At 44.0% G+C, this 27,142-nt stretch overlaps 1 protein-coding gene across 1 annotated transcript in view; it reads left to right on the top strand.

The window, feature by feature from the left end:
* The window catches only part of MAK (male germ cell associated kinase), a 385,342-nt gene that overhangs the window by 204,549 nt on the left and 153,651 nt on the right, over positions 1–27,142 (top strand). The window contains exon 9 of the mRNA XM_030209100.1: positions 26,338–26,640. Within this exon, the coding sequence (XP_030064960.1) occupies positions 26,338–26,640 (303 nt within the window). The remainder of the gene's footprint in view (positions 1–26,337; positions 26,641–27,142) is intronic.

Raw genomic sequence — 27,142 nt, 5'->3', positions numbered from 1 at the left:
CATTACGTCCTCCAGGTTTACTGTGAATTCCGTACGTTTCTCCGACTCGTCCGCTTGAAATACCATATCCGACACCAGTATCCCACCCAAATCTTCCTCGGTGAAGTCCGAAGCAAAGAATTCGTTTAATCTCTCCGCCAAGTCTTTGTCTTCCTTTATCGCCCCTTTTACCCCTCGGTCATCCAGCGGCCCAACCGATTCTTTTGCCGGCTTCCTGCTTTTGATATACCGAAAAAAATTTTACTATGTTTTTTAGTCTCTAATGCTATCTTTTTTTCGTAATCCCTCTTGGCCTTCTTTATCTGCGCCTTGCATTTGCTTTGACACTCCTTATGGTGCTTCTTGTTATTTTCAGACGGTTCCTTCTTTCATTTTCTGAAGGCGTTTCTTTTAGCCCTAATAGCTTCCTTCACCTCACTTTTCAACCATGCTGGCTGTCTCTTGGACTTCCGTCTTTCTTTTCTAATTTGCGGAATATGTTTGGCCTGGGCCTCCAGGATGGTACTTTTGAACAGCATCCACGCCTGTTGTACAGTTTTTACCCTCTCCGTTGCCCCTCAGTTTTTTTTTTTTTTTACCATTCTTCTCATTCTATCATAGTCTCCTTTTTCAAAATTAAACGCTAACGTATTTGACTTCCTATGTATAGTTACTTCAAGGTTGATATCAAAACTGATCATATTATGATCACTGTTATCAAGCGGCCCCAGTACCATAATGTCCCTCACTAGATCATGCGCTCATGGGAGGGTTTGAGGAGGAAGAGATAAAGGATTTAAGAAGGAGGGTGAAAAGGGGAAAGGATGGATTTGAAAGGAGAGGAAGAAGAGCTGAGAGGATAGAAAGGAACAAAAGTTGAGAGAATAGAGGGGAGTGGGTGATTTGAAGAAAACTAAACAAGGAGGGAGGGGTGTTCAGTTTTGCATTAAATTTTAAATGTTGCTTCTGTTCCATAAAACCGTGCGGGGGGTACACAAGAAGGAGAAAACCAAAACCTCATGAACGTGTAGACCAACACAAGGGAAGTGAGGTAGGAAAATGAGGATTCCAAAAAGTCAATATAAAACCTTTAATTTGATGAATAAAGCCAACACATCTGTGACCCGACACTGCCGTGTTTCGGCTTGTGAGCCTGCCTCAGGGGTCAAAGTACTTGTAGTGTATGATTGCACTATGTGGAGGGACATTTTCGAACGGGGACGCCCAGCTCTAAGGGTGCCCATCTCTAGAGACGTCCCGGTGAAAGGGGAGGGCATCGTGTATTATCGAAACAAGATGGGCGTCCATCTTTCGGTTCAATAATACGGTCGGGGACGCCCAATCTCAACATTTAGGTCGACCTTGGAGATGGTCATCCTTAGGTCATCCTTAGAGATGGTCGTCCCCGGTTTTCCCCAATAATGGAATCCGAGGACGCCCATCTCAGAAATGACCAAATCCAAGCCATTTGGTCGTGGGAGGAGCCAGCATTCGTAGTGCACTGGTCCGCCTGACATGCCAGGACATCAACCAGGCACCCTAGGGGGCACTGCAGTGGACTTCACAAATTGCTCCCAGGTGCATAGCTCCTTTACCTTGGGTGCTGAGCCCCCACCCCCACCCTAAAACCCACTCCCCACAACTGTACAACACTACCATAGCCCTTACAAATGAAGGGGGTCACCTGCATGTGGGTACAGTGGGTTTCAGGTGGGTTTTGAAGGGCTCAAATTTGCCAGCACAAGTGTAACAGGTGGGGGGGATCGGCCTAAGTCTGCCTGCCTGAAATGCACTGCACCCACTAAAAACTGCTCCAGGGACCTGCATACTGCTGTGATGGAGCTGGGTATGACAGTTGAGGCTGGCATAGAGGCTGACAAAAAATGTTTTTAAATTATTTTTTGGGTGGGAGGGGGTTGGTGACCACTGGGGGAGTAAGGGGAGATCATCTGGTCAGTTCGGGCACCTTTTTGAGGCTTGGTCGTGAAAAAAACGGACCAAGTAAAGTCGTCCAAATGCTCGTCAGGGACGCCCTTCTTTTTTCCATTATCGGCGAGGACGCCCATCTCTTAATCATGCCCCAGTCCCGCCTTCGCTATGGTGCCGACACTCCCCCATGAACTTTGGTCATCCCCGCGAGAGAAAGCAGTTGAGGGCTTTCAATTATGCCGATTTGGGCGACCCTGAGAGAAGGACGCCTATCTCCTGATTTGTGTTGGAAGATGGGCGTCCTTCGCTTTAGAAAATGCCCCTGATGGTCTCATATATGTATATGTAATTGCTTGTATTCAACCGTGTTGTGCTGCGAAAAACCAGCATTGGTCCGCATTCAAAAGACCCTACAAAATGATGTGCTGTTCTGTTTGTCAACAGCCCTAAAACTCTGTAGGCCCATAAGGGCCTTGATATCAGAAGGAACATTGTATGTGACTGTTTCAGCTCTGTTGACAAGATGAGGGCCGGAGCCTTCTTATTTGCCACTCCACTGTTACCAACTGATGTAGGGCTGTTAAGACAAAGAACAATTCATTAAATGTCTGAAAGCACTTCTTTGCTCAGGCCTTTTGCCCTATTTAACAGCTTAGATCAAGAGTTAATCTTGCTGGATGGGCCATTTATGTACAGTAAAGGTTAATTATTTGACGGAAGAATTTGCATAGGTTATTATACAGATATTGTTTGGTTTTGCTTTTAGTCTTTTGATTTTCTAATTTAAACTGTATTGTTTTGTTTTAACCTGTTTTTTCCTAAAATTTATTTATTCCAGTTTCAGTAACAAAGCAAACCTATAACATCTATGTTGTGTTTCTTTGCCATACAATAACATTACTTGAAATATCAATAAAGTCCCATACCTATAGTTTTTAACCTGTTTTTGATTACTTATGTAGAATTGTAATCTGCCTTGGAAATTGGATGATTTCCCCTATTATTACATATTTCCATGTCGTCCCAAGGATCAGTCCAGACAAATGGGTTGTGACCATCTGCCAGCAGGTGGAGATAGAGAACTCTTATGAGTTGTGCCTCATAAGCTCCTGTTCTTAACAACCAACTAGTATTCTCTATCTCCGGCAGGCAAGATAGCAGCTCCTTTGCATTGTGGTGACTTCTTTGTGGCCTCGTGTCCTGCTTGCAGGTTCAGTAGAGTTTGGGGTTGAGAATATCCTGTGCCTCAGGTGTAAATGTGGTGGTCTAGGTCCCTTCCTGCTCCCCCATATCACTTTCTACCCCTTTATCTCAGTCTTCCCTTCTCTTTTTCTCCTGCCTCTATCTAAAAGAAAAAAAGAAAAGCAGCCACTGCTGTTCTTTTTGAGAACTCTTGTGCTGTGGGAAGATTGTGGGGCTTCAGTGCCTTGGAGGTCATGAGACCAGCTGCTTTCTGTTATTCTATTATTCTCTATGTGTGAGCATATTAAATCTTGTGCATTCTATGGGAGTAAGCTCTCAGCTACCAGTTCCTGCACACTTTGCTTTTCTTCTCTGGAAGTGCCGCTTTTGCTACTTTGGCCGTCAGTATTCTGTCTCTAGGAGTTCTATCTGGCCCTGCTCCCAATCAGGCTCAGTGCTAAAAGCTCCTGTGATCTGCAAGGCTTCGGCGGCCATTTTTTCAGTGGGTTCCTCACCCGCTATCATGTCCCGGGATGTTGGTTTTGCAGGGGTAAATGTCTTTGCCCTGCTGTTTAAACCTGAATTTGTTCTTTTATTACATTGGGCCTTTTTTTTTTTTTAAGTCAGCTCAAGCTGGCTCTTCTTCTTCCCCTTATGTTACTACTCCCCTTAGGAGCAGCTTCCTAAGAAAGTAATACTTTCCGTTTCACAGGATTTGGAGAATGTTCCTCCTCGGGACTCAGAGGAGATTTTATCTGACTCCTAGTTCTGCTGATGGCCCTGACTTGGACATTTCAGAGGCAGACGGGGGTGATGATCCTACTGTAGCTAGGCTGTTTTTGAGAACAGAGTTGCCTGTGTTGATCGCATAATCTATGGAGACTTTGCACATTTCTTTTCCTGCTCCTCAGTCCTCTGGTCCTGCTCCATCTATTATGTCAGGTACTAAGAGACCTCCTGTATTTTTCCATATTCATGAGGCTATGCAGGAGTTTATTGCAGCTCAGTGAGAGACCCCTGTTTTTAACTTCTGGGTGGCTCGCGCTATGTCCAAATTATATCTCCTTCTGCTATCTGATTTAGAGCAGTTTGTTCTGCCTAAGGTGGATGCCCTTATTATGGTGGTTACTAAACTTTCCACTGTTCCTCTTGAAGGCGGCACTGCATTAAAGATATGCCTAACTGCAAGCTTCAAGCTTCCTTGAAGCTTGCCTTTCAACTACCTGCGTTAAATTCTGAGGCAGTAATTTCTTCTTCTTTTGTAGCCAGGGCTTCTTTATTGTGGATTCAACAATTGTCCACGTTGGACTCGCCTCCAGACTTTCTCCCTATCCTAGAGGCAGGGTTGTCCTATTTGTCACATGCTCTTTATGATATTCTCCAAGCATTATCTGATGGTATGGCCTTGGCTGTTTCAGCACGATGCTGGCACTGGTTGAGGCATTGGGCCGCTGATGTGGCATCCATATCTCTTCTGGCGAAGTTGCCCTTTCGGGGGAAACTATTCTTTTGTTTGGATTGGAGAAGATTGTTAAAGATCTGGGAGATTCCAAGGTCCAGCAACTACCTGAGGACATGCCTAAACCTTTCAAGGAGGTAAGAAGCCCTTTTCTGCTTCCACAAGAACCTCTCCCTCTTTGCAGCCCTCGCAATAACGGTGTTGAGGTTCACTCCTTATGCATAGACATGGGTGGGCATCTTTCCCGGGTAACAAGAAGCACATACAAAATAATAAAATCAAAACAAATTAGCAAAATAAGTTCCATTACATAATCAATTCCAACATATGCCTGTACATACAAATATATTCAATAAATGCTCCCTGAAAATGCCCAGCCCCTTTAATAACCAAATTCTAATTGCTCAGTCAATACCAAAGTATACCTGTGCAAACAAGTATGCTTTAAGTTGTTTCTTAAAGGTACCAAGTTCCTTTAATAACCACAGTCTCAATGAAGGCGCAAGAAGTTGTGAATTTTCAGACGCAGATATCTATTCAGCTTAAAATTCATAGTGCCTGAGACAAATAAGCAGGTACTGACTCATGCAATGTTTTAAAAACCAACAACAACAATTTAAAATGCACCCTGTAAAAAGAACAGGAAGCCAGTGAAGGACCTTTATAGAAATGGCAACATTATCTGAACAGTTCAAGCCAGCAATCATATGGACTGCAGCATGTTGGAAAACCTGAAGAGCTTTAAACCAAGCTTGAGACATGCTTAAATAAAGACTATTACAGTAGTCTACCATAGAGCGTACCAAACCTTGAATCACTATCTGAAAATCATATTTTGGTAAAATAAGCTTAATCTTACTCAAGATCTTTAGTTGAGGTGGAGGGGCATAGTCGAAAGGGACGCCCAAGTTTTTTTGAGGACGTCCTCCAGACGTCCCTGTGAAAGGGCGGGGAAACCCGTATTATCGAAACAAGATGGACGTCCATCTTTTGTTTCGATAATACGGTCGGGGACGCCCAAATCTGGAAATGTAGGTCGACCTTAGAGATGGTCGTTCTTAGATTTGGTCGTTTCTGATTTTCGGCGATAATGGAAACTGAGGACGCTTATCTCAGAAACGACCAAATCCAAGCCCTTTGGTCATGGGAGGAGCCAGCATTCGTAGTGCACTTGTCCCCCTCACATGCCAGGACACCAACCGGGCACCCTAGGGGACACTGCAGTGGACTTCAGAAATTGCTACCAGGTGCATAGCTCCCTTACTGTGTGTGCTGAGCCCCCCCCCCAAAACCCACTACCATAGCCCTTTTGGGTGAAGGGGGGCACCTAGATGTGGGTACAGTGGGTTTCTGGTGGGATTTGGAGGGCTCACATTTACCACCACAAGTGTAACAGGTGGGGGGGATCGGCCTATGTCTGCCTGCCTGAAATGCACTGCACTCACTAAAACTGCTCCAGGGACCTGCATACTGCTGCGATGGACCCGAGTATGACATTTGAGGCTGGCATAGAGGCTGGCAAAAAATATTTTGAAAAAAATGTTTTGAGGGTGGGAGGGGGTTAGTGACCACTGGGGGGGAGTAAGGAGAGGTCATCCCCGATTCCCTCCGGTGGTCAGTTCGGGCACCTTTTCGTGGCTTGGTCATAACAAGAAAAGGACCAAGTAAAGTCGTCCAAGTGCTCATCAGGGTTGCCCTTCTTTTTTCAATTATGGGTCGAGGACGCCCATGTGTTAGGAATACCCAAGACCCACCTTCGCTACACCTCCTACATGCTCCCGGGAACTTTGGTCGTCCCCGTGACGGAAAGCAGTTGGGGACGCCCAAAATTGGCTTTCAATTATGCTGATTTGGGCGACCCTGGGAGAAGGACGCCCATGTTCCGATTTGTGTCAAAAGATGGGCGTCCTTCTCTTTTGAAAATAAGCCTGAAAGTATACTTTCACCAACTTGGACACCTGTGCTTGCATAGTCAGATGTGAATCTATTATAACACCCAGACTAGTAATCTGATCTTTTTTGGGGATCAGTATATTTCCAAAATACATCTTCTTGTTTGGCTTTCAGAAAACTACTCAAAAAGCGCATTATTTTGTACAAGCTTCCCTAAATGAGAATATTGACAGTATACAAGGCTCTCAAGACAAATCCCTCCTTTCAGTACCCTTCTCCACCACCGCCAACTCCAGGCTCCGCCATTTCTGCCTCGCCTCACCCCACGCATGGAACAAGCTCCCCGAGCCCATACGCCAGGCCCCCTCCCTGCCCATCTTCTAATCTCTGCTTAAAGCCCACCTCTTCAAGGTCGCCTTCGGCACCTAACCTCTACACCTCTACCCAAGAAATCTAGACTGCCCCAACTTGACATTTCATTCTTTAGATTGTAAGCTCCTTTGAGCAGGGACCGTCCTTTTTGTTTATTTTGTACAGCGCTGCGTAACCCTAGTAGCACTCTAGAAATGTTAAGTAGTAGTAGTAGTACTCAGACTAATATATGATCAAATTTCATATTTATATTAGACTATATTTTAAAATGTATGCAATTTGTTATATTACTTTGTTATGCATGTGTTGTAACCCGCCCAAATTTGCAGCATATATAAATATTTTTAAATAAATAAAATAATAAATATTGAGGCATATTTTCAAAGCACTTAGCCTTCCAAAGTTCCATAGAAACCTATGGAACTTTGGAAGGCTAAGTGCTTTGAAAATATGCCTCATTGAGTGCCAGGCCATACCCAAATACCAGTGCTAAATATCCAGAAATAATGTAACCACTAGCGCTTATCCAGGTACCAGTAATATTCAGACTGATACCCAGATAACTATCCAGATAATGTTAGGACAGCATTTTTGCTGTCCTAACTTTGTCCAGATGGTTACCTGGTTAGCAGGGTGAATATTACCACTAATTAGGTAGCTCCTGGGTCTGCCCACACTCTGGTCCTGGACTGTCCCAGCACTGTCTGGATAGTTCCATGGCATTTTGATTTGGATTTTCAGTGGCTCTATCCAAGTAAGTGCTATTGAAAATTTGGGTTTGTCCCGGTGAGTGGGACTTATTTGGGTAGCAGCGGTTCCTATCTGGTTAAGTCCTGCTGAATTTCTCTGTCACCAAGCATTTTCTTGTACAATTTTAAATACATACTAACTTAACTAACTATTCTCACTCAATGACAACATCAAGTAATATTCTTGTAGCCATATCCATCCTTTCAGAAATTTTCAATCTATTCAACAGTTGATCAAACAGCCAAGTGCTCACTTTCTTATAAGAAGACTAAGATGATTCTATCTTGATTTTAATCAGCAAGTCATTCCAAGACTGTGGAACTCCCAAGATCATATGATTAGGAGTATCCACGTTTCAAATCTTCAAGCAGGAATGACCAGTCACACCGACTGTGATCACAGTATCTTAGTAGAGACCTATCCAGTCACATAAAAACTTAAATATTGGAATCCAATCCCTGGTAAAATCTTAAAACCAAACATCAAAAGCTTAAAACAAGTCTTATGTCAGCCAGGAGCCAGTGCAAACTGATAAGCATTGGACTAGTCCTTTCCTTCTTTTATCAATTTTACTTCTGTGTTATGGAGCACTTGCAATAGATTTAACCACTATTTAAGTATTCGTTTATAAAACAGATTAAAATAATCCAAGTGTGAGAGGGAAACAGCATGTACCATAGACTTCCCAACTTTCTTAAAAATGCACAAATCTGCCTTAACACTTGAAGAGACTGAAAAGATTTCCTAAAATTGGATGCTGTTTAATCTTCCAAAACGAGTGGGGATTCAGTAATATTCCACAACTTCCCACCTATCTCAGAGAAACATTCAGAGAATTCTCCAGTTGTTTTCCAACCCACAGAATCTTGGTTTTGTCCAAGTTTACCTTGAGTAAGTTAGCACTCATCCATTCCTTAATGGATTTAAAACGAGCAGCCAGTCTACTCTCCATGTTACCCAATGATTCCTGAACTAGAAGAAGTTGGAACTTGTCTGCTTAAGAAAAACAGCAAATTCCATATTGTCTTATCACGTCCCTAAGGTCTCTAGTTATTAAATAGGATAGCAGGGATCCTTGTGGCACTCAACATTTCAGTTCCCGTGCATCTAGGTGCATCTAAAACATTACACCTTTATAGACCTATTGGTCAAAAAAGATACAAACTCCAGTTTCTATATATGGCGCTGAGATTCTGGCGCCAAATATTGAGCACGGATTCAAGATGTATGTATATCCTAATTTGCAAATTTATTTATTTTATTTTATTTATTTATTTGTACATTTATACCCCATGTTTTTCCCACAGTTTTGCAGGCTTAAAGTGGCTTACAATGCACTGATAGGCTATTGCCAAATCAGAGGTGATGCAGTTACAATTAAATTAGAATCAGATAGATAGAGTCAAAGAAACAGAGGAACTAGATAATAAGTTGACAGGTGAAAAGAGTTTAAAAATGAGCCATAAACTAACAATTGGTAACAATCAATTATTGCAGTTATTTAGTAATAATTTGGATTTGTGCGCACGTGTTATCTGCATGCTAGTCTATAACTCGGTGCACCAAAATACCCTAGCATGTAACTTACAAGGGGGTGTGGCCATGGATGGGGCAAGGGCTTTGCAAAAAGTTTTGTGTAGGCTTATAAAATAGTACCATTTCCGCACCAAAATGCCAGGAGCCTGGTGCCTGCATTTGCACCAGGATTCAGCTCCCATAATTACTGACACCCAAATTTTGATGTGGGAATAGGCTCTAAATGCTATTCTATAAACTTATGTAGTGCTGTTTATAGAATAACACTTGCACCAAATTTACAGGGCTGGTTTTTCGGCAACATTTATAGAATGTTCACCCAGTACCTCAGTAAGCCTAGCATTGATGTGTCAAAGAAAATGCAATCCATTTCAAAAGCAGACTTATATATATGTGTGTGTGTGTATATAGATAGATAGATAGATAGATAGATAGATAGATAGATAGATAGATAGATAGATAGATAGATAGATAGATAGATAGAAACAGATTTGACCTTAAAACAGCATGTTAAGGCAATGGCTATCTCACTGACTTTTCTTAAGTCATCTTAAGTATATAAGAACATAAGAGTGCCCTCCTAGGTCAGCCCAAAGATCCATCTTGCCCAGTATCCTGTTTCCAACAGTGGCCAATCTAGGTTACAAGTACATGACAGAATCCCAAAAAGTAGAATAGATTTATAGAACTGTGACAAGGAGTTCAGTCCATATATACATATCCTATTATTGTTTATAGTCTGACTCCTGATATGACCACAGGCTTTATCTGACTGCTTTTCTGGTATGAATGTATTTCTTTTCTGATATGAATGCCTTATTATAACCATCCTAGGCAGTGGTGTGCTGGTAAATTTTTAACAACAGGCTCTCTCCCCTGTCCACCTCTGCGCCCCCCATCCACCTCTGCGCCCCCCAAAATTGCAGAGCTGGCTATAGCCGGGGGGGGGGGGGGGGGGGGGGGGAGGGGCAATGCATTACTCTCTCCAGGAAAAAATGATCCCAGGTTCCAATCTAATCCATGTTTAATGTGGGATAAAATGCCATAAATAAGTAAGTAAATATATAAACTTTTAATGTTGAGCACCTGATTCTCAAAGTGAACATATTCCAAACACTATAATGAAAATAAAATGATTTTTTTCTACCTTTGTTGTCTGTGACTGTTTTTCTGATCATGCTGGCCCAGTATCCAATTCTGCTGCTATCTGGCGTCTTAACTCCGTTTCCAGGGCTTCCTTTCCATTTATTTCTTTCCTTTCCTCCTTTCTTCTTCATTTCTGGTCCTCAGCTTCTGCCTATTCATCCATGTGCAGTTTTTCTCCTCTCTTCCTTTTCCCTTATCTCATCTCCTTCCTCACTCTTCCCTCCCCTCCATCCATGTCCAGCCCAGTGTTGCCTGCCCACTGTCATCGCTGACTCTCCTCCGCCGCCCGATCGCGCTTCAAAATGGCCGCCGAGACTTACAGAAGTCTCGCGAGGCCGCCTCTGGAAGTCTCGGTGGCCATTTTTAAAGTGCAAACAGGCAGCGGGGGAGAGTCAGTGATAGCAGCGGGCAGGCAACACTGCCTGCCCCGAAGAATTCGATGGTCAAGGTAGGATCGGTGAGGGACCGGATCCGGAGGGAGGAAGAGCCAGCTCGCCCTTTCCAACAACCATCTCGCAAGTCCGGGCAAAATTTAACAACCGGATCTTGCGAGCCAGAGCGAGCAGGCTCCAGCATACCACTGATCCTAGGTAAGTTACAACTATTATAAAAATATAATTGTTTCCAAATATCTTCCAAACTTCCCTTCCATGACTAAAAATAAAACAAAATAAAATACGTATAATCTATCTTTTCCCCTTACCAAATAATAAGCCATGAGATTATTCCATTATACTGCACAAGAAAAGACTAGAGCAACCAACCAGGCTTTTATATTGTTTTGTTTTGTTTTGTTTTTTGTTGTTTTTTTTTCTCATAAAAGTAAGTTTCCTTTTATCTTAAATCCAAAGGTATAGAGTTCCAAAGAAGAATCCCAAAGTAAGCAAAAGACTTAGATGTAATGCACTGCAACCTCACCATATTAGGAAGTGCAATGTTGAACATAGCCCAGGACATAGTCTCAACAAATAAGTGATATCCTATGCCCCCCCCCCCCCCCCCCCCGGCCCTCCTCACCACCCCCCATTAGAAAGTATGTTAGTGATAAGGCACAAAGTTTGATATTAGTTAAAGTCTTCATAATTGATATTAAGGTAGTCTAGCATATAAAACATTGTAATAATTATAATAAATGCATGGACCAATATGAATGAATCCACAGGTTTCAATAAATTGTGAATATGATGCAACAAACAAAAAGTAGCAAAAAATTTAACCACCAAGGAAATTTGATCCATTTAATAGTAGGCAAAGTCTTAGGCATGGCAAGGGCAGGTCTGAACTGCAGCTGGCTATTGGGGATATTCAGGTGCTTCTGGGTAAAGTTGTCCAGATACAAGAGGGCTAAGCTATCTAGATAACTTTATTTAGCTGTATTCAGAACCAATGAATGATTTGGATATCTTGTAAATATCCAGTTAAAGTTGTCCTGTGTCTTTAACCAGATATCGTTCAGCTAAGTATTGGCCCCAGTATAGTCCATTTCATCAATGAAAATAATCTTTGTGTTCTCTTGGCCAAGAAGTAACCTCATTAGTCCATCCTTTCAAAAATCAAGTGCTTTTTGCACATTTGGGGAGATTTTGTTGTTGAAAGTACAGCATATAATTGAAAAATGGAACTTTCTATAGCTAATCTACCAGTAAAATTTACTGGAATAACTATCCAGCTTATAATCGAAAGTGATCGCCGGCCATCTTCCGACACAAATTGGGAGATGGCCAGCGATTTCTTAAAAGTGGCAAAATTGGTATAATCGAAAGCGGCATTTTTGACAGCATCGCCACTTTCCCGTTGCTTCGCCGGCGAAAGTTCAAGGGGGCGTGTCGGTAGATTAGCAAAGGCGGGGCATGGGCGTGGCTACCAGATGGCCGGCTTTCGCCGATAATGGAAAAAAAAAAGCGGCGTTAAGCAGTATTTCGCCGGGTTTACTTGGTCCTTTTATTTTCACGACCAAGCCTCAAAAAGGTGCCCCAACTGACCAGATGACCACTGGAGGGAATGGGGGATGACCTCCCCATACTCCCCCAGTGGTCACCAACCCCGTTCCATACTAAAAAATAAAACTAAAAACCTTTTTTGCCAGCCTGTATGCCAGCCTCAAATGCCATACCCACCTCCATGACAGCAGAATGTGTTGTATCCTCCGGCAGCCTTTCCCTGGTTGCGATGTGGCTCTCGGGTGAGTGTGACACCTTTTCTGTTAGGTGCCCTGCAGAGTCACATTAGCAATGCATTGTGGTGGGTGTAGGGTACTGAGCTCTACTCCCATGGTGCTTTTCCCCCCTGGTAACTGGGTCAGAGTGTGCCCTGTTTTGTTTCCTGTTGTAGTCCATGCGGTAGTGGCCATTTTTGTAAGCCAGTTTTAGTTCCCTTTCCTGTGTTACCCACGTTAGAGAATGTAGTTCTTACCTTGAATGGTGCTGAAAGAGGGCATTGTACACCATTGTGCCAGCTCTGACCTACTGCTAATCTTAGTACCAGGGGACTCTTTGCCAGTGGGGCACAACCTCTGATCTGCAGTTAACTGTGAGTAAACGTGGTTATTTCAAGAAAGTACTTTTTCAGAGAGATTAGTCTTCAGGCGTGAACTGGTGTGCCAAAGTTATACAGCAGCAGTAAGTCCTAGAGGCTGTGTGCAGGTCCCTGGAGCAATTTTAGTGGGTGCAGTACATTTGTGGGTAGTGGGTTTGGGGGGGGGGGGTTGGGGGGCTCAGCTCCCAAAGTGAGGGAGCTATGCACGTGGGAGCTTTTCTGAAGTCCACCACAGTGACCCCTAGGGTGGCTGGTTGGTGTCCTGGCATGTCAGGGGGGCCAGTGCACTAAAATGCTGGCTCCTCCCACGGCCAAATGCCTTGAATTTGGCCGGGGTTTGAGATGGCTGACATAACTTTCCATTATCTCTGAAAAACAAACCCGGCCATCTCAAACCCGGCGAACTCCACGGCATTTGGCCGGGCTAAACCGTATTATAGAAAAAAAAGATGGCCGGCCATCTTTTTCGATAATACGGTTCCGGCCAGCTGTAGCGCCGCCGCCAACATAGATCGCCGGCGATCTATTTGGCCGGCGACGTTCGATTTTGCCCCTCTAAGTTACCAATACTATGTAAGCCACATTGAGCCTGCAAATATGTGGGATACAAATGCAATAAATAAATAATAAAGTCTGTTTCATAGAGGCAGTAAATGGCCGTGCGCTAATTAAAAATTTGGCGCACAGCCATTTACTGACGGAACCCTTACTGTTTCCTATTTAGGAAGTGGTGAGGGCTCTGGTGGTAACCCAGCAGTAATCGGGCAGTGGGTACACCTACTCCCCACCCAGAAACAGCGTGTGGCGGAACTGGAACTACTGCCAGGCTCCTAGGGGAGCCTAGCAGTAGAGCCAATTTGCCATGTGCTACCGTAGCCCTGCCGCTGGTTGGTAAAAGGGCCCTTTAATGTGATCTATTATAAGAATTTTCAGAAGTAGTCTTCATGCTTTTTCTTTAAAAAACATACACTGTATTTCCATCTTGAAATGTCTTATTTGTGTTTGTTTGGGTTTTTTTTTAACAGACTGATTGGCCAGAAGGGTACCAGCTTGCATCGGCTATGAACTTCCGGTTTCCACAGTGTGTCCCAATAAATTTAAAAACATTGATTCCCAATTCTAGTAATGAAGCTCTACAGGTAATGAGAGACATGCTGCAGTGGGACCCAAAGAAACGACCAACAGCAAGCCAGGTACAGTCACCCAGAGCAAGGGCTTAGAGGATTACTGTAATCATCTTAGAATTTTAGGGGCCTGTTTACTAAAGATTTTCTCCCATTCCATCATATGGTGAGATATTCTCCGAGGACAAGCAGGCCATATTCTCACATTTGGATGATGTTATCCACATTGCATGGTTCGGAGCTTAAACAAGCTACTAGAGCTTTAAGAGTACACACAGCATGCTCACCATGCATGCTTGAGTGCCTTCCTGCCCACCACGAGAACGTGGGACCATCATTTCTTCTCATCTGCAGCGAGGAGAGAATGCAGTTGTTCCATGCTCCTCACAGTGCCTGGTGTGTGAGTGTACTTTTTCAATTTTTCTGCTTTCCCTTCTAGGTTTTTTGCCCTGACCTTTGTTTTTTCTTTCTTCGAAAAGGTTCCTTATAGTTTTAGTTTATTTTTCCCCAAAAATAAAGGAAACCTATTCCTTTATTTTTGACACGTTCAGTAGGCCCTCTTAGGCCTGAGCTCCGTTCTCCCTCATTTTTCCTGATGCATACCCCTTTTTAGTCACCATCAAGCCATTTGATTTGGCCACGGCTGTTTTCCCTTCCATGTCAGTGTCTTTAAGTGCTGTACCCGGTGCAATAGGACCATTTCTGGCAAAGTCACTCATTCTTAGTGTCTTCAGTGTTTGAGACCTCAACATACCCTTTCCAACTGTGTTCTTTGCCTTCGTATGAAGAAAAGAACCCAGCTGGCCACAGAGGCTCAAAGAGAAAAGATTTTTGGAGCCTGGTCCAAAACCTCGGTGTTGATATTCTCATCAACATCGATGTCAGGAGTTGCATTGGGTGCACCGGTCCGTATGGCTGAGAGGCTGTCTCAGACACTGGAAGTAGACATGCATCAAATGGGTCTCCACCTGCCTCGACGCCGTCTGCTGTACAGGGCCTCCGGGGACTGGTCGGCATTGGGCCTGCCACTGTGATGACGTGGGGATTCAACGTTGTCCTCAGAATTGAGGAGCATTGGTGACCAGCATCAGGCAAAGGCCGAGAAGCATTGACATCGATCCCCCTTGACGCACTATGCCGGGAGCTCAGGGGCAGTGAGGGATTTGGTCCCTGAGAAGTGTCGCACCGGGAAGACCGCTCTCCCTCCATACAGGATTTGCCAATGAGCAAGCCAGGACCAGGCACCCGTCTTGACCCCAGGAGTTCAGCAGTCTGTCTCTAAACCAGTACCCCAGCATTTCCTGATAGCCTCTTTCGATGAGCGCATCCAGGCCATACTCCCTGAGCTGTTGGCAGGATTTTTACAGCAGTGTGCATTGGCATCTGGGGTGCTTGCACCAGCTGTGCCCCTTCTGCTGCCCCATCAGCTTGCAGTGAGGTCTCTGACGCACATGTCGTGTGTGGCATTGGTGTCCACCCTTGTGGGCACCCCCTCGACGTCGGTGGAGGAAGCTTCGCCGGAATCTAGGCTGGAGCCCACTCCTTGATGCCTGTCTTGAGCACATGGCTCCTGTGTTTCAAGGCAGGCTCGGTCTCGGTCCTTTCATAAGGAGTTTTTCACTGACACTGATGAGGAGCACTCATGGGAGTCTGATGAGGATCCACGGTACTTCTCGGAGGAGGGGTCTTATGGCATCCCATCTGACCCCTCCCCTCTAGAGAAAAGGAGGCCGTCTCCACCAGAGTGCCTTTCCTTCCCAGGTTTTGTGCAGGAAATGGCGAATGCCATTCCCATTCGTTTGGAGATGGAGGGCGAGCCCAGGGCTCAGATGTTTGTGGTCCTGGTCTACAGATCTTCTCCTAGAAAGGCTGTGACGGTCCCTCTTCACCGAATCCTAAAAGATGTTTAGGTGAAGAACTGGGAGTCCACTCTGTCGGTCCCTGTCTTTTCTAGGAAGATAGACACCATGTATCATATCCAGAGTGCCCCAAAGTTTCACAAGCCTCAGTTGCCTCATCATTCCCTGGTGGTGGAATCCGTGCTCAAAAGAGCCAGGAGTTATAGAGACTATGCTTCAGTGCCCCCTGGCAGAGAAGCTAGAACCCTGGATTCTTTTGGACGGAAGATATGTCAGGCCTCTCTGCTCATCTCCCATATTCAAACTTACAAGCTCTACACGAGTCTATACTCATGTAACTTGGTGTGCAGTATGTCTGATTTGGCGGATTCTCTCCCACCGGAGAAGGCCTAATGACTTTGCCACTTGATCAAGCAGCAGAAGGTGTGTAGAAAGTTCTTGGCCAGGGGTGCCTATGACACCTTTGATGTGGCGTCCAGGATCTCTGTCCAGAGTATAGCAATGCACAGACTCTCATGGCTGCGTGTCTCTGACTTTGACCCTGTGGTCCATCAGAGGTTTGCAAATGCCATGTGCCGAGGAGAGACCTTTTTGGAGACAAGGTGGAGGAGGTTGCCACTGACACGCTTTCCCATTGAACACCTTCTGCATCTTCCTCCTGATCTAGGAAGTTTTGGGGCAAGTCAAAGAGGGGTCCCTTCTTCTTGCCAGCCTCAGCAAGCTCAGCCCCAGTGAGTTTGTTCTAATGAGCAGCATGTACCCAAAGCCTAGCAAACTCCCCAGTCAAAGCCAGGGACAAGCTTTTGACTGGCTCCAGCAGAGCATAGCCGCATAAAGGTAGCCATCCTGGACAACCTGCTGGTCAGGGATGGGGAGGAGACTGAATTTTTTCAAAGAAAGGTATACCCTTGTATCCTCTGCCCGGTGGGAGACTCCATATAGTCTGTCTCGGTTACGCCCTGCATTGGCGTCAATGACCACCAGATTTCCCTCTGAGAGTGTCTCACTTCAGCTCTCTGCACAGGCAGGCACTTGCAGAGGAACTTTGATGCAAAGTGCTGATAAGGAAAGATAAGAGGGACTTCAAAAAAAAGATTGTGTTGGAGGCAAAAACACATAGTAAAACATTTTTTAGGTATATTAAAAGCAGGAAGCCGGCAAAAGAATCAGTTGGACCGCTAGATGACCAAGGAGTAAAAGGGGCGATCAGGGAAGACAAAGCCGTAGCGGAGAGATTAAATGAATTCTTGCTTCGGTCTTCACCGAGGAAGATTTGGGAGGGATACCGGTGCCAGAAATGGTATTCGAAGCTGACGAGTTGGAGAAACTTAATGAATTCTCTGTAAACCTGGAGGATGTAATGGGGCAGTTCTACAAACTGAAGAGTAGCAAATCTCCTGGACCGGATGGTATTCATCCCAGAGTACTGATAGAACTGAAAAATGAGATTGCGGAGCTATTGTTAGAAATATGTAATTTATCCTTAAAATCGAGCGTGGTACCGGAAGATTGGAGGGTGGCCAACGTAACGCCGATTTTTTTAAAAGGTTCCAGAGGAGATCCTGGAAATTATAGACCAGTGAGTCTGACGTCGGTGCCGGGCAAAATGGTAGAGACTGTTATTAAGAACAAAATTACAGAGCATATTCAAAAGCATGGATTAATGAGACAAAGTCAACATGGATTTAGTGAAGGGAAATCTTGCCTCACCAATCTACTACATTTCTTTGAAGGAGTGAACAAACATGTGGATAAAGGGGAGCCGGTTGATATTGTGTATCTGGATTTTCAGAAGGCATTTGACAAAGTGCCTCATGAAAGACTTCAGAGGAAATTGGAGAGTCATGGGATAGGAAGTAGTGTTCTATTGTAGATTAAAAACTGGTTAAAAGATAGAAAACAGATATTAGGGTTCAGTGGACAGTATTCTCAATGGAGAAGGGTAGTTAGTGGGGTTCCCCAGGGCTCTGTGCTGGGACCGCTGCTTTTTAACATATTTATAAATGACCTAGAGATGGTAGTAACTTGCTGATGACACAAAGTTATTCAAAGTCATTAAATCGCGGGAGGATTGTGACAAATTACAAGAGGACCTTATGAGACTGGGAGACTGGGCGTCTAAATGGCAGATAACGTTTAATGTGAGCAAGTGCAAACTGATGCATGTGGGAAAGAGAAACCTGAATTATAGCTACATCATGCAAGGTTCCACGTTAGGAGTCACGGACCAAGAAAGAGATCTAGGTGTCGTCATTGATGATACGTTGAAACCTTCTGCTTACTGTGCTGCTGCGGCTAAGAAAGCAAATAGAATGTTAGGTATTATTAGGAAAGGAATGGAAAACAAAAATGAGGATGTTATAATGCCTTTGTATCGCTCCATGGTGCGACCACACCTCGAATATTGTCTTCATTTCTGGTCGCCGCATCTCAAAAAAGATATAGTGGAATTAGAAAAGGTGCAGAGAAGGGCGACGAAAATGATAAAGGGGATGGGACGACTTCCCTATGAGGAAAGGCTAAAGTGACTAGGGCTCTTCAGCTTGGAGAAAAGGCATCTGAGAGGAGATAAGATAGAGGTCTATAAAATAATGAGTGGAGTGGAAAGGATTGATGTGAAGTGTCTGTTCACGCTTTCCAAAAATAATAGGACTAGGGGGCATGAGATGAAGCTACAATGTAGTAAATTTAAAACAAATCGGAGAAAATGTTTCTTCACTCAACATGTAATTAAACTCTATAATTCGTTGCCAGAGAATGTGGTAAAGGCGGTTAGCTTAGCGGAGTTTAAAAAAGGTTTGGACGGCTTCCTAAAGGAAAAGTCCATAGACCGTTATTAAATGGACTTGGGGAAAATCCACTATTTCTGGGATAAGCAGTATAAAATGTTTTGTACATTTTTGGGATCTTGCTAGGTATTTGTGACCTGGATTGGCCACTGTTGGAAACAGGATGCTGGGCTCGATGGACCTTTGGTCTTTCCCAGTATGGCAATACTTATGTACTTAGGTAACTCTCCGCCCTTCTAAAGGCCTATGCGGTCGAGCCCATTCCACCAGGGGAAGAAGGGGTGGGATTCTATTCCAGGTACTTCCTTGTGCCCAAGAAAATAGGGGATGCGTCCCATTCTAGACGTAAGGGCCCTGAACAAATTCCTTATCATAGAAAAGTTCAGGATGGTTTCCCTGGGCACCCTTCTCCCCATGATGCAAGAAAATGATTGGCTATGTGTTCTGGAGGATGCTTACACTCACATCTGGTCACAGGAAGTATATTTGGTTTTGGCTGGGGACAAATCACTTCCAGTACTTCATGTTGCCTTTTGGCCTCACGTCGGCTCCCAGGGTTTTCACCAAGTGTCTTGCAATAGTCGCAGTGTCGCTAAGCAGACTGGGAGTCCATGTGTTCCCCTACCTGGATGATTGGTTGGTGAAGAGCATATCAAAGGACAGTGTTCATTCCATGCAGAGAACTATTCAGGTGTTGGAGCTATTAGGTTTCATTTTAAACTACCCCAAGTCCCATCTCCATCCCGTTCAGCAATTGGAGTTCATCGATGGCCTGCTGGACATGCAGCAGGCGTGAGCCTTTCTCCCTGTTCCGAGGACGGACACTCTTGTCGCTTTTGCCGCTCAGGTCTGAGCCAGCCAACAGATCACAGCTCGGAAAATGTTGAGATTGTTAGGCCACATGGCCTCAATGTTGTGCCTTCACATGAGATCTACCCAGGCATCATCCGAGTAACATCAGAGTTGACTCAGTCTTTCCTTTGGTGGATAATTTGGTCCAATTTGACTGTCGGACTTCCATTCCAAATTCCTCAGCCCCAGAAGGTGCTGATGATGGATGCATCCTGCCTGTGGTGGGGGTGGGGCTCATGTAGATGGGCTTCATACCCAGGATGCTTGGTCAGTTCAGGAATCAGACCTTCAGATCAACCTCTTGGAGCTACGTGCAATTTGGAACGGTCTAAAGGCTTTCAGAGATCAGCTGTCCAACCAAATTGTACTTATTCAAACAGACAATCAGGTTGCAGTGTATGGCACCAACCAGCAGGGGGTACCAGATCACACCCATTTTGTCAGGAGGCCGTCTGGATGTGGCAGTGGGCACTTCAGTATGGAATGCTTCTCAAGGCCACTTACCTGGCGGGCAAATCCAACAGCCTGGCCAACAGACTGAACAAATCCAACAGCCTGACCAACAGACCGAGCAGGGTCATGCAAACAAACAAGTGGTCACTCAACATGGGCATTGACCTTGAGATCTTGAGAATGTGGGTCACCTCCTCGGTGGACCATTTTGCCACTCACCTCAATCACAAAGTCCCTCAGTTCTGTTCCAGGCTATAGGCCCACAGCAGACTAGCACTGGATGCCTTCCTCCTTCATTGGGGGATGGATCTTCTGCATGTGTATCCTCCCATCCCTCTTCTGGGGAAGATTTTGCTGAAACTCAAGCAAGATCTAGGACCCATGGCCCTGTTTGCTCCATAAAGAGGTGTTGTTCTTTCAAGTGGAGGAGGTTTGTCGTCTGGTGTGAGGGCAAGGCCCTAGATCCCCTTTCTTGCCCTACACAGTTCCTGCTTGAATACCTTCTACAGCTTTCTGAGTCTGGTCTCAAGACTAAATCTGTAATGGTTCACCTTAGTGCGATTAGTGCTTACCATCGCCATGTAGAAGGGAAGCCCATCTCTGGACAGCTTCTAGTTGTTCGCTTCATGAGAGGTTGGCTTTTGAGAAAGCCCCCTGTCAAACCTCTGCCTGTGTCATGGGACGTCAACATTTTACTCACCCAGCTGATGAAAACTCCTTTTGAGCTGCTGGATTCATGTCATCTGAAGTACTTGACCTGGAAGGTTCTGTTTTTGGTGGCTATTATTTCAGCTTGCAGGGTCAGTAAACTTCTTAGGCCCTTGTGGCGGATCCACCTTACATGAAATTTCATCATAACAGAGTAGTTCTTCGCACACACCCTATGTTCTTGCCTAATGTTGTGTCTGAGTTCCACGTGCACCAGTTGATGGTTCTTCCATCATTCTTTCCCAAACCATACACCCATCTTGGCTAAAGGGCACTGCACACCTTGGACTGCAAGCGAACATTGGCCTTTTATTTGGAGCGGACTAGGCCCTACAGACAGTTCACCCAGTTTTTTGTTTCTTTTCATCTCAACAGAATGGGGGTTGCCATCGTGAAACACACAGTCTCCAATTGGCCGGCAGATTGCATTTCATCCACTTATGCCCAGGCTGGGCTGACTCTTGAGGGCCATTGAGAAGGCATCAATAAGTCAAACATAAGCAATAGACAATTACATCAGTAGAAATATTCAAATAACAACACAAAGCGTGGCATAATGTGCTACATTGCAATGTCAACACAATATGCAGTAAAACATTTTAATAGACAGTATAGGGCATAAGCAAAGATGGAACATATACATAGGTAAGAGAGTAACAGGATTAAGAAAATAAGGGGACTAATTTAAAGAAAGTGGCATATGAGGTCAGAAAGATGCTTGAATATTATCTTAGCTAGGGTAGGAGTGGATAAACATGTCCTGTTATATTATGTGTAGCCAGTGTCAATCCTAGTGTGTATTACTAGCAAATTAGTTACTTCTTCCATTAAAGACCTGCTTGAAGAGCCAAGCTTTCACCTGCTTCCTGAAGTACAGATAGTCTTGTTAAGCGAAGCTTTCAGGGAGTGTATTCCACAGTGTGGAGGCTACCCCAGAGAAGGCTCACTGGCAGGTATCACATTGTGTGATGTCCTTTGGAGAGGGTGTGGTTAGGGATACTCCTTGGGAGTTAGTGTCCTTGGAGGTGTGTATAGGGTCATTCTGTTCTTCAAGTACTTGGGGCCATTTCCTTTAAGGGCCTTGAAGATCAGACATAGTTTTAAATTTAGTCCTGTATTGTACTGGTAGCCACTGAAGTTTTAGCAAAAATTGTGTGATGTGGTCATATCGCTTATAACCTTCTGTTAGTCTTGCTGCAGCATTCTGAATCAATTGGAGCTGGTGCAGACCCTTTGTAGTCAGATCAGTGTAGAGTGCATTACAGTAATCCAGTCTTGATGTTATCATGGCATGCAAAACTGAGATAAGTCTTGCCTTCTCAATGTAAGGAGAGAGGTGGTGTACTTGTCGCAAATGATAGAAGCATATCTTGAAGGTTGCTTGGATATGGGGGATCAGAGTAAATGTTGAATCTAACTGTATTTCAAGGTTCCTGACTTGTGATTTCAGGGGGAGTTTGTATTTCCCAAAAGAGCTTTTGATGCCAGGTAGGTATCCACTTGTGTTAGGGATCCATAGAAGCTCAGTTTTACTTGGATTCAGGCAGAGTTTTTTGTTTTTAGTTCATTTAGTTTATTCAGGGTTGTGGATAAGTCAGACTCAATGGGTATGAGTAGCTGCTCATCATCTATGTAGATGTAGAACCGAGCGTCAATCGACCGAATTAGCTTGGCTAGTGGCTTGAGGTAGATATTGTAAAATACAAAATCACAAGAAGGGCATTCATTTAATTGTCCACACTTAGTTATGCACTAACACCAAAAAACCATGAATGAATGACATGCTTTGAAAATATATTGTTCTATTTCTAAAAATTCAAAAAAGAACGAAAAGACCTCAGAACCTGTCTGTGGACTCTTTATCTATAACAGATGATTATAGTCTCAAGGGACATTCATATAATCATTGGCCAAAAACCTCCATTCACCTTCCTTAACACTTTATTGAATTACTTTTTCTTTGTTTTACACTATTTTTTCTTCTTTGTATGGTGTTTTCATAAAAAATCATTTGCCAAAATCAAATGTCCATTATAACATAAACATCATTTATTGCTGTAATGGACATTTGGTTTTGGCAAATGATTTTTTTATGAATATGCTATAAAAAGCGTCCTAAAATAGCTCACTACAAATCCACTAGAAACAGTGCTTTCTTCTTCCTTGGCCCCCACGTTAGGAATAACCGCCTTCTCTCTCTTCGTTCTGAACTCTCTTTTAAAAATTATAAATCTTCCTTAAAGACTTGTCTATTTAAGCAGGCTTTTGAGAGACCAGACTGATTGGCTATTTCGAATTACCCAGTAGGAGGCACTAGTCTCTTTTCTTCCTTTCCCTGTCCCTCCCTCTTCTATTTATCTCGGTATGAATGCTGTAATTTCCTGTTAAATACTGGAGTTGTTTTCAAATTTTCCTTCAGTTTTAGTCTGTACACTGCTCTGTACTGTTTTGTCAGCTAGGACGGTTTAGCAAGTTACAATAAACTAAACTAATCTAAGTTCTGCTAGCATGATATTGTGATCCACAGTGTCAAAAGCCAGAAGGCAATTTTTGGGTGGGCCAACAGGTTGAATGGGTGGGCACTAGAGTTGCCAACTTTTTGAAAGAGAAACAACAGCAACATGATGCACCCATGCTCTGTCCCTACCCCACTCCATGCTTGACCCCCTACCTCACTCCCAATAACTTCAGTGAGGCTTCAGTGTCTGCAGGCCAATTGAGAGCTAAGGGAAGTACAATAGACTGCAGTTTTCAGCCCCATTGAGCCATGGTTCTCCAACACACTTATGGTACATTCTGCATCCGGAGAGCCTCTTGTTCTTCCACCGACAATGGATACAGAGCAGAGCGAGGACATTTTCCCATAAAACTTACCATACAAAGAAATTTTGGTTTCTAGTGTAATCTCAATAACAGACATATAAAGTAATTTTTAAAAATCTATAAAAACAAAAGTCACTCAGAACCTAGAGCAAATCTACCATGCCAGCACTTTCAAAACAAGGATTTTACCTATGAAAAGGCAGTGTCTTAAATATTATAGTGGGGACCTAAAATATCAATACATTTATGGGGAAAGCTGAACAAGCCAAATTACTACAGAATGCTATATACAAACTTCATGCTAACAGAATACTTCAGTTACACACACAGAACACAAATGCCAAATACAAATAAGTGACCACAAACTCTAGAAACATAAATTAAACAGAAACCCCAAGAAACTAGACCTTGCATGTAGTATAACACCAGAGAAACAAGAAAGAAAGGCATTTCCTCCTCTGCAAAATATAAAGATGGCACATGCCAGGGATGGTGTTAGGGGTTGCAACTAGGGCAATTGTGCTTGGTTTCCTGGCCAGAGAAAGCCTGAAGCCTGCTGAAAGCTGATGTCGCAGCCTGGTAATGGACTTTGGGGTCCTCTCCTAGATTTCTGCCCTAGACCCCAGCCATGTTTAACACCAGCTCTGGCAAGATGTACATTCCAAATCCGACATATTATATTCACAACATAGAAAATAAATATTTATGTACCTTTTTGTTTGGTCATTTTATTTTTCAAATCATATTGGTCCCAGTCTCTGGTTTCTGCTTCCCTCTTTCGTCTGTTAACTCGCTTTCCAGGATCTCCTGTCCTGTCTATTTGACATTTCTTTTTTCTCCATGTCCATCATCCATCTCCCATCTTTATTTCCCTATATTTCCTTGTCCAGTATCTCCCCTGTGTTCATATCCCCGCAGCCATCATTATTCCTTTGTGCACCTATGCACCCCATGCCTAGCATCTCCCTTCTGTGTTTTTATTCTCCCCTTGTCTGGTATCTCCCCTCTGTGTCCATATACCCCCCCTCTCCAGTGTCCAGCATTGTAACTCTATTCCATATTCCCCTTCCCCCACCCCCTTGACAGGCATTGCCCCTCTGTGCCCATATGCCGTCCCCATACAGCATCTCACATTTGTGTCCCGTCCCCATGCTCCCACCTAATGCCCATCATCTCCCTTCTGTGTCTGCACACCTCCCTATGTTCCTCTTCTACACCAATTTGTCCCTCTAATCTCTGACCCCACCCCAGCATTTGACACCCTCTTCCTTTATCCTCTTGTCCAACATGTCTCTCCCTTCCCTCTAACCCCTCTCACTCTGATAGGTCCAGCATCTTTCTCCCTTCGCTCCATCCCTCCTTGCAGGTCTACATCTCCACATTTCTCTCCCTTCCCATCAGCCATCCCCTACATAGCCACCAATCCAGCACCTCTCTCCCTTCCCTCCAGCCCCCCCCCCCCCCCGTATATGTCCAGTATCTCTCTTCCTTTCATACAGCCCCCCCTACATGTCCAACACCTCTCTCCTTTTCATTCAGCCCCCCCCCCCCTACATGTCCAGAACCTCTCCACCTTCCCTTCAACCCCCTGCATATCCAGCACCTCTCTCTTATATGGGTCCCAGCTGAATATCAGCTGGGACATGTGCAAGTGCCAGCTGCCAGCACATGCCTAGTCATAGCTTAATATTCAGTGCTGATGTCTGGATATGGCCCGGCATTGAATATCTGATTTAGCCATTGATGGTCAATGCTTTAAACCGCTGCCATCTGAATACTGACCAGGGTAAAGCTTTATGTCTATTAAGTTATTATGGAGCTCATTTTCAAGAAAAAAATGTTCAAAAAGTGGCATAAATCTACATTTGGACATTTTTTCACAAAACGTCAAATTGTTATTTTCAAAACTAATTTTTAGACATTTTTCTATGAAGTCCTTCAGAAGCGTTCAAATCACAAAGAGGTGTGTAAGGGTTGTGTTAAGGGCGGGATCTGGTCATTTCTAACACTTGTACGTTTTTCAGCCATAATGGAACAAAACAAAACTGTCTAGGACTAAAACTAAGATGTTTTGAGCTAAACCTGTTTTTATAATGAATAAGGCACACAAAGGTGCCCTAAATGACCAGATGACCACTGGAGATAATCAGGGATGAGCTCCCCTTACCCCCCCCCCCCCCCAGTGGTCACTAACCACCCTTCCACCCCCAACCCCCCCCCCCCCCCCCCCAAAAAAAAAACCCCAAAATGTGATTGAAAACATTACTTGCCAACCTTAGATGTTATTTATATTCAGGTCCATTAGAACAGCATGCAGGTCCTTGGAGTAGTCTAGTGGTAGGTGCAGTGCACTGCAGACAGGTGGACTTAGGCTCCTACCTCCCCTTACCTGTTAAACACTTGTGGAGGAAACTGTGAGCCCTCCAAAACTCACCAGAAACCCACTGTACCCACATATATGTGCCCCCTTCACCTGTAAGGGCTATGGTATTGGTGTACAGTTGAGGTAGTGGGTTTTGGGGGGCTTAGCAGACAAGGTAAGGGAGCAATAGTGAGATGTGTACCTGGGAGCATTTTTTAAAGTCCACTCAGTGCCCCCTAGGGTGCCTACATCCTAATGACTTGATTTTGTGTGTTTCGAAAATGGACCAAAAAATAAAATGTCCAGATCACAAAACCTTGCTCAAAGCAGTATTTTTGAAAAAAAAGATAGACGTTTTTCTTTTTTTGAACATGACCTTCTTTCCTATTCAGATTTTGGACGTTTTTTGCAAAATGTCCAAAATCGGACAGACATCATATTGAAAATGCCTCTCCACTTGGAACATGTTGTAGTTTGTAATTGTTTAGACTGTTCAGGACTGCAAATCGTAAACTTCTACTATCTGATGATGCACATCAGGTTATTCATCTATGAGCCTTTATGATACGATGTATTTTTTCTTCAGGCCTTGAAGTATCCTTATTTTCAAGTAGGCCAAGCATTAGGGCCTCCACCACAATATCCAGACCAGAAGCAAATTCAAAATAAACTAATTCAGCCAGCAGAGTCAAAGTCAACAGCTGTATCAAAGACAGTGGTTCCAGCTCTACCAGATGCTCCTGACGAGGCTCAAGCACAAATTCAGCTCCAGGCAAAGATTAATCATCAACCCCTCCAGCAAATTCAACTGCCACAGAACACAGCTAATAACCAGGAGCCATCAAAACTTCAGCAAACAGTTTTGGACATGGGCAAAGGTTCATCTCCCGTAAGTAAAGAACAGTGAAGCTTAGATGTGACAGGAGAGATTGCTTAGATTCTAGCATCCATCATAAGTAGAGGAATGTGGTAGCCGTGTTAGTCCACTCTTAAGGTTATCAATAGAAATCAAACAAAATAAAACATGGAAAAGAAAATAAGATGATACCTTTTTTATTGGACATAACTTAATACATTTCTTGATTAGCTTTCGAAGGTTGCCCTTCTTCGTCAGATCGGAAATAAGCAAATGTTTTAGCTGACAGTGTATATAAGTGAAAACCTTCAAGCATTACTTAGAGATTAGATTAGATTAGAGATATTCCCATCCCCACCAGTACTGGCCTTCTGACAACCACCCAACTTAAAACACAAGCTAATCAGAAGTAAACTTCCATCACAGGCTGAAAAGGAACAGAAGGGCACACGTCCCTGTAATTTATCCAGTTGCAAACTATGCCAAAATATTTCACAGGACCCCACAGTTACCCACAAAGGAAAGATATTCAACA

Source organism: Microcaecilia unicolor, chromosome 1 (assembly GCF_901765095.1).
Source record: "Microcaecilia unicolor chromosome 1, aMicUni1.1, whole genome shotgun sequence".
Lineage (NCBI taxonomy): Eukaryota > Metazoa > Chordata > Amphibia > Gymnophiona > Siphonopidae > Microcaecilia > Microcaecilia unicolor.
This window is presented reverse-complemented; position numbering and strand designations above follow the sequence as displayed.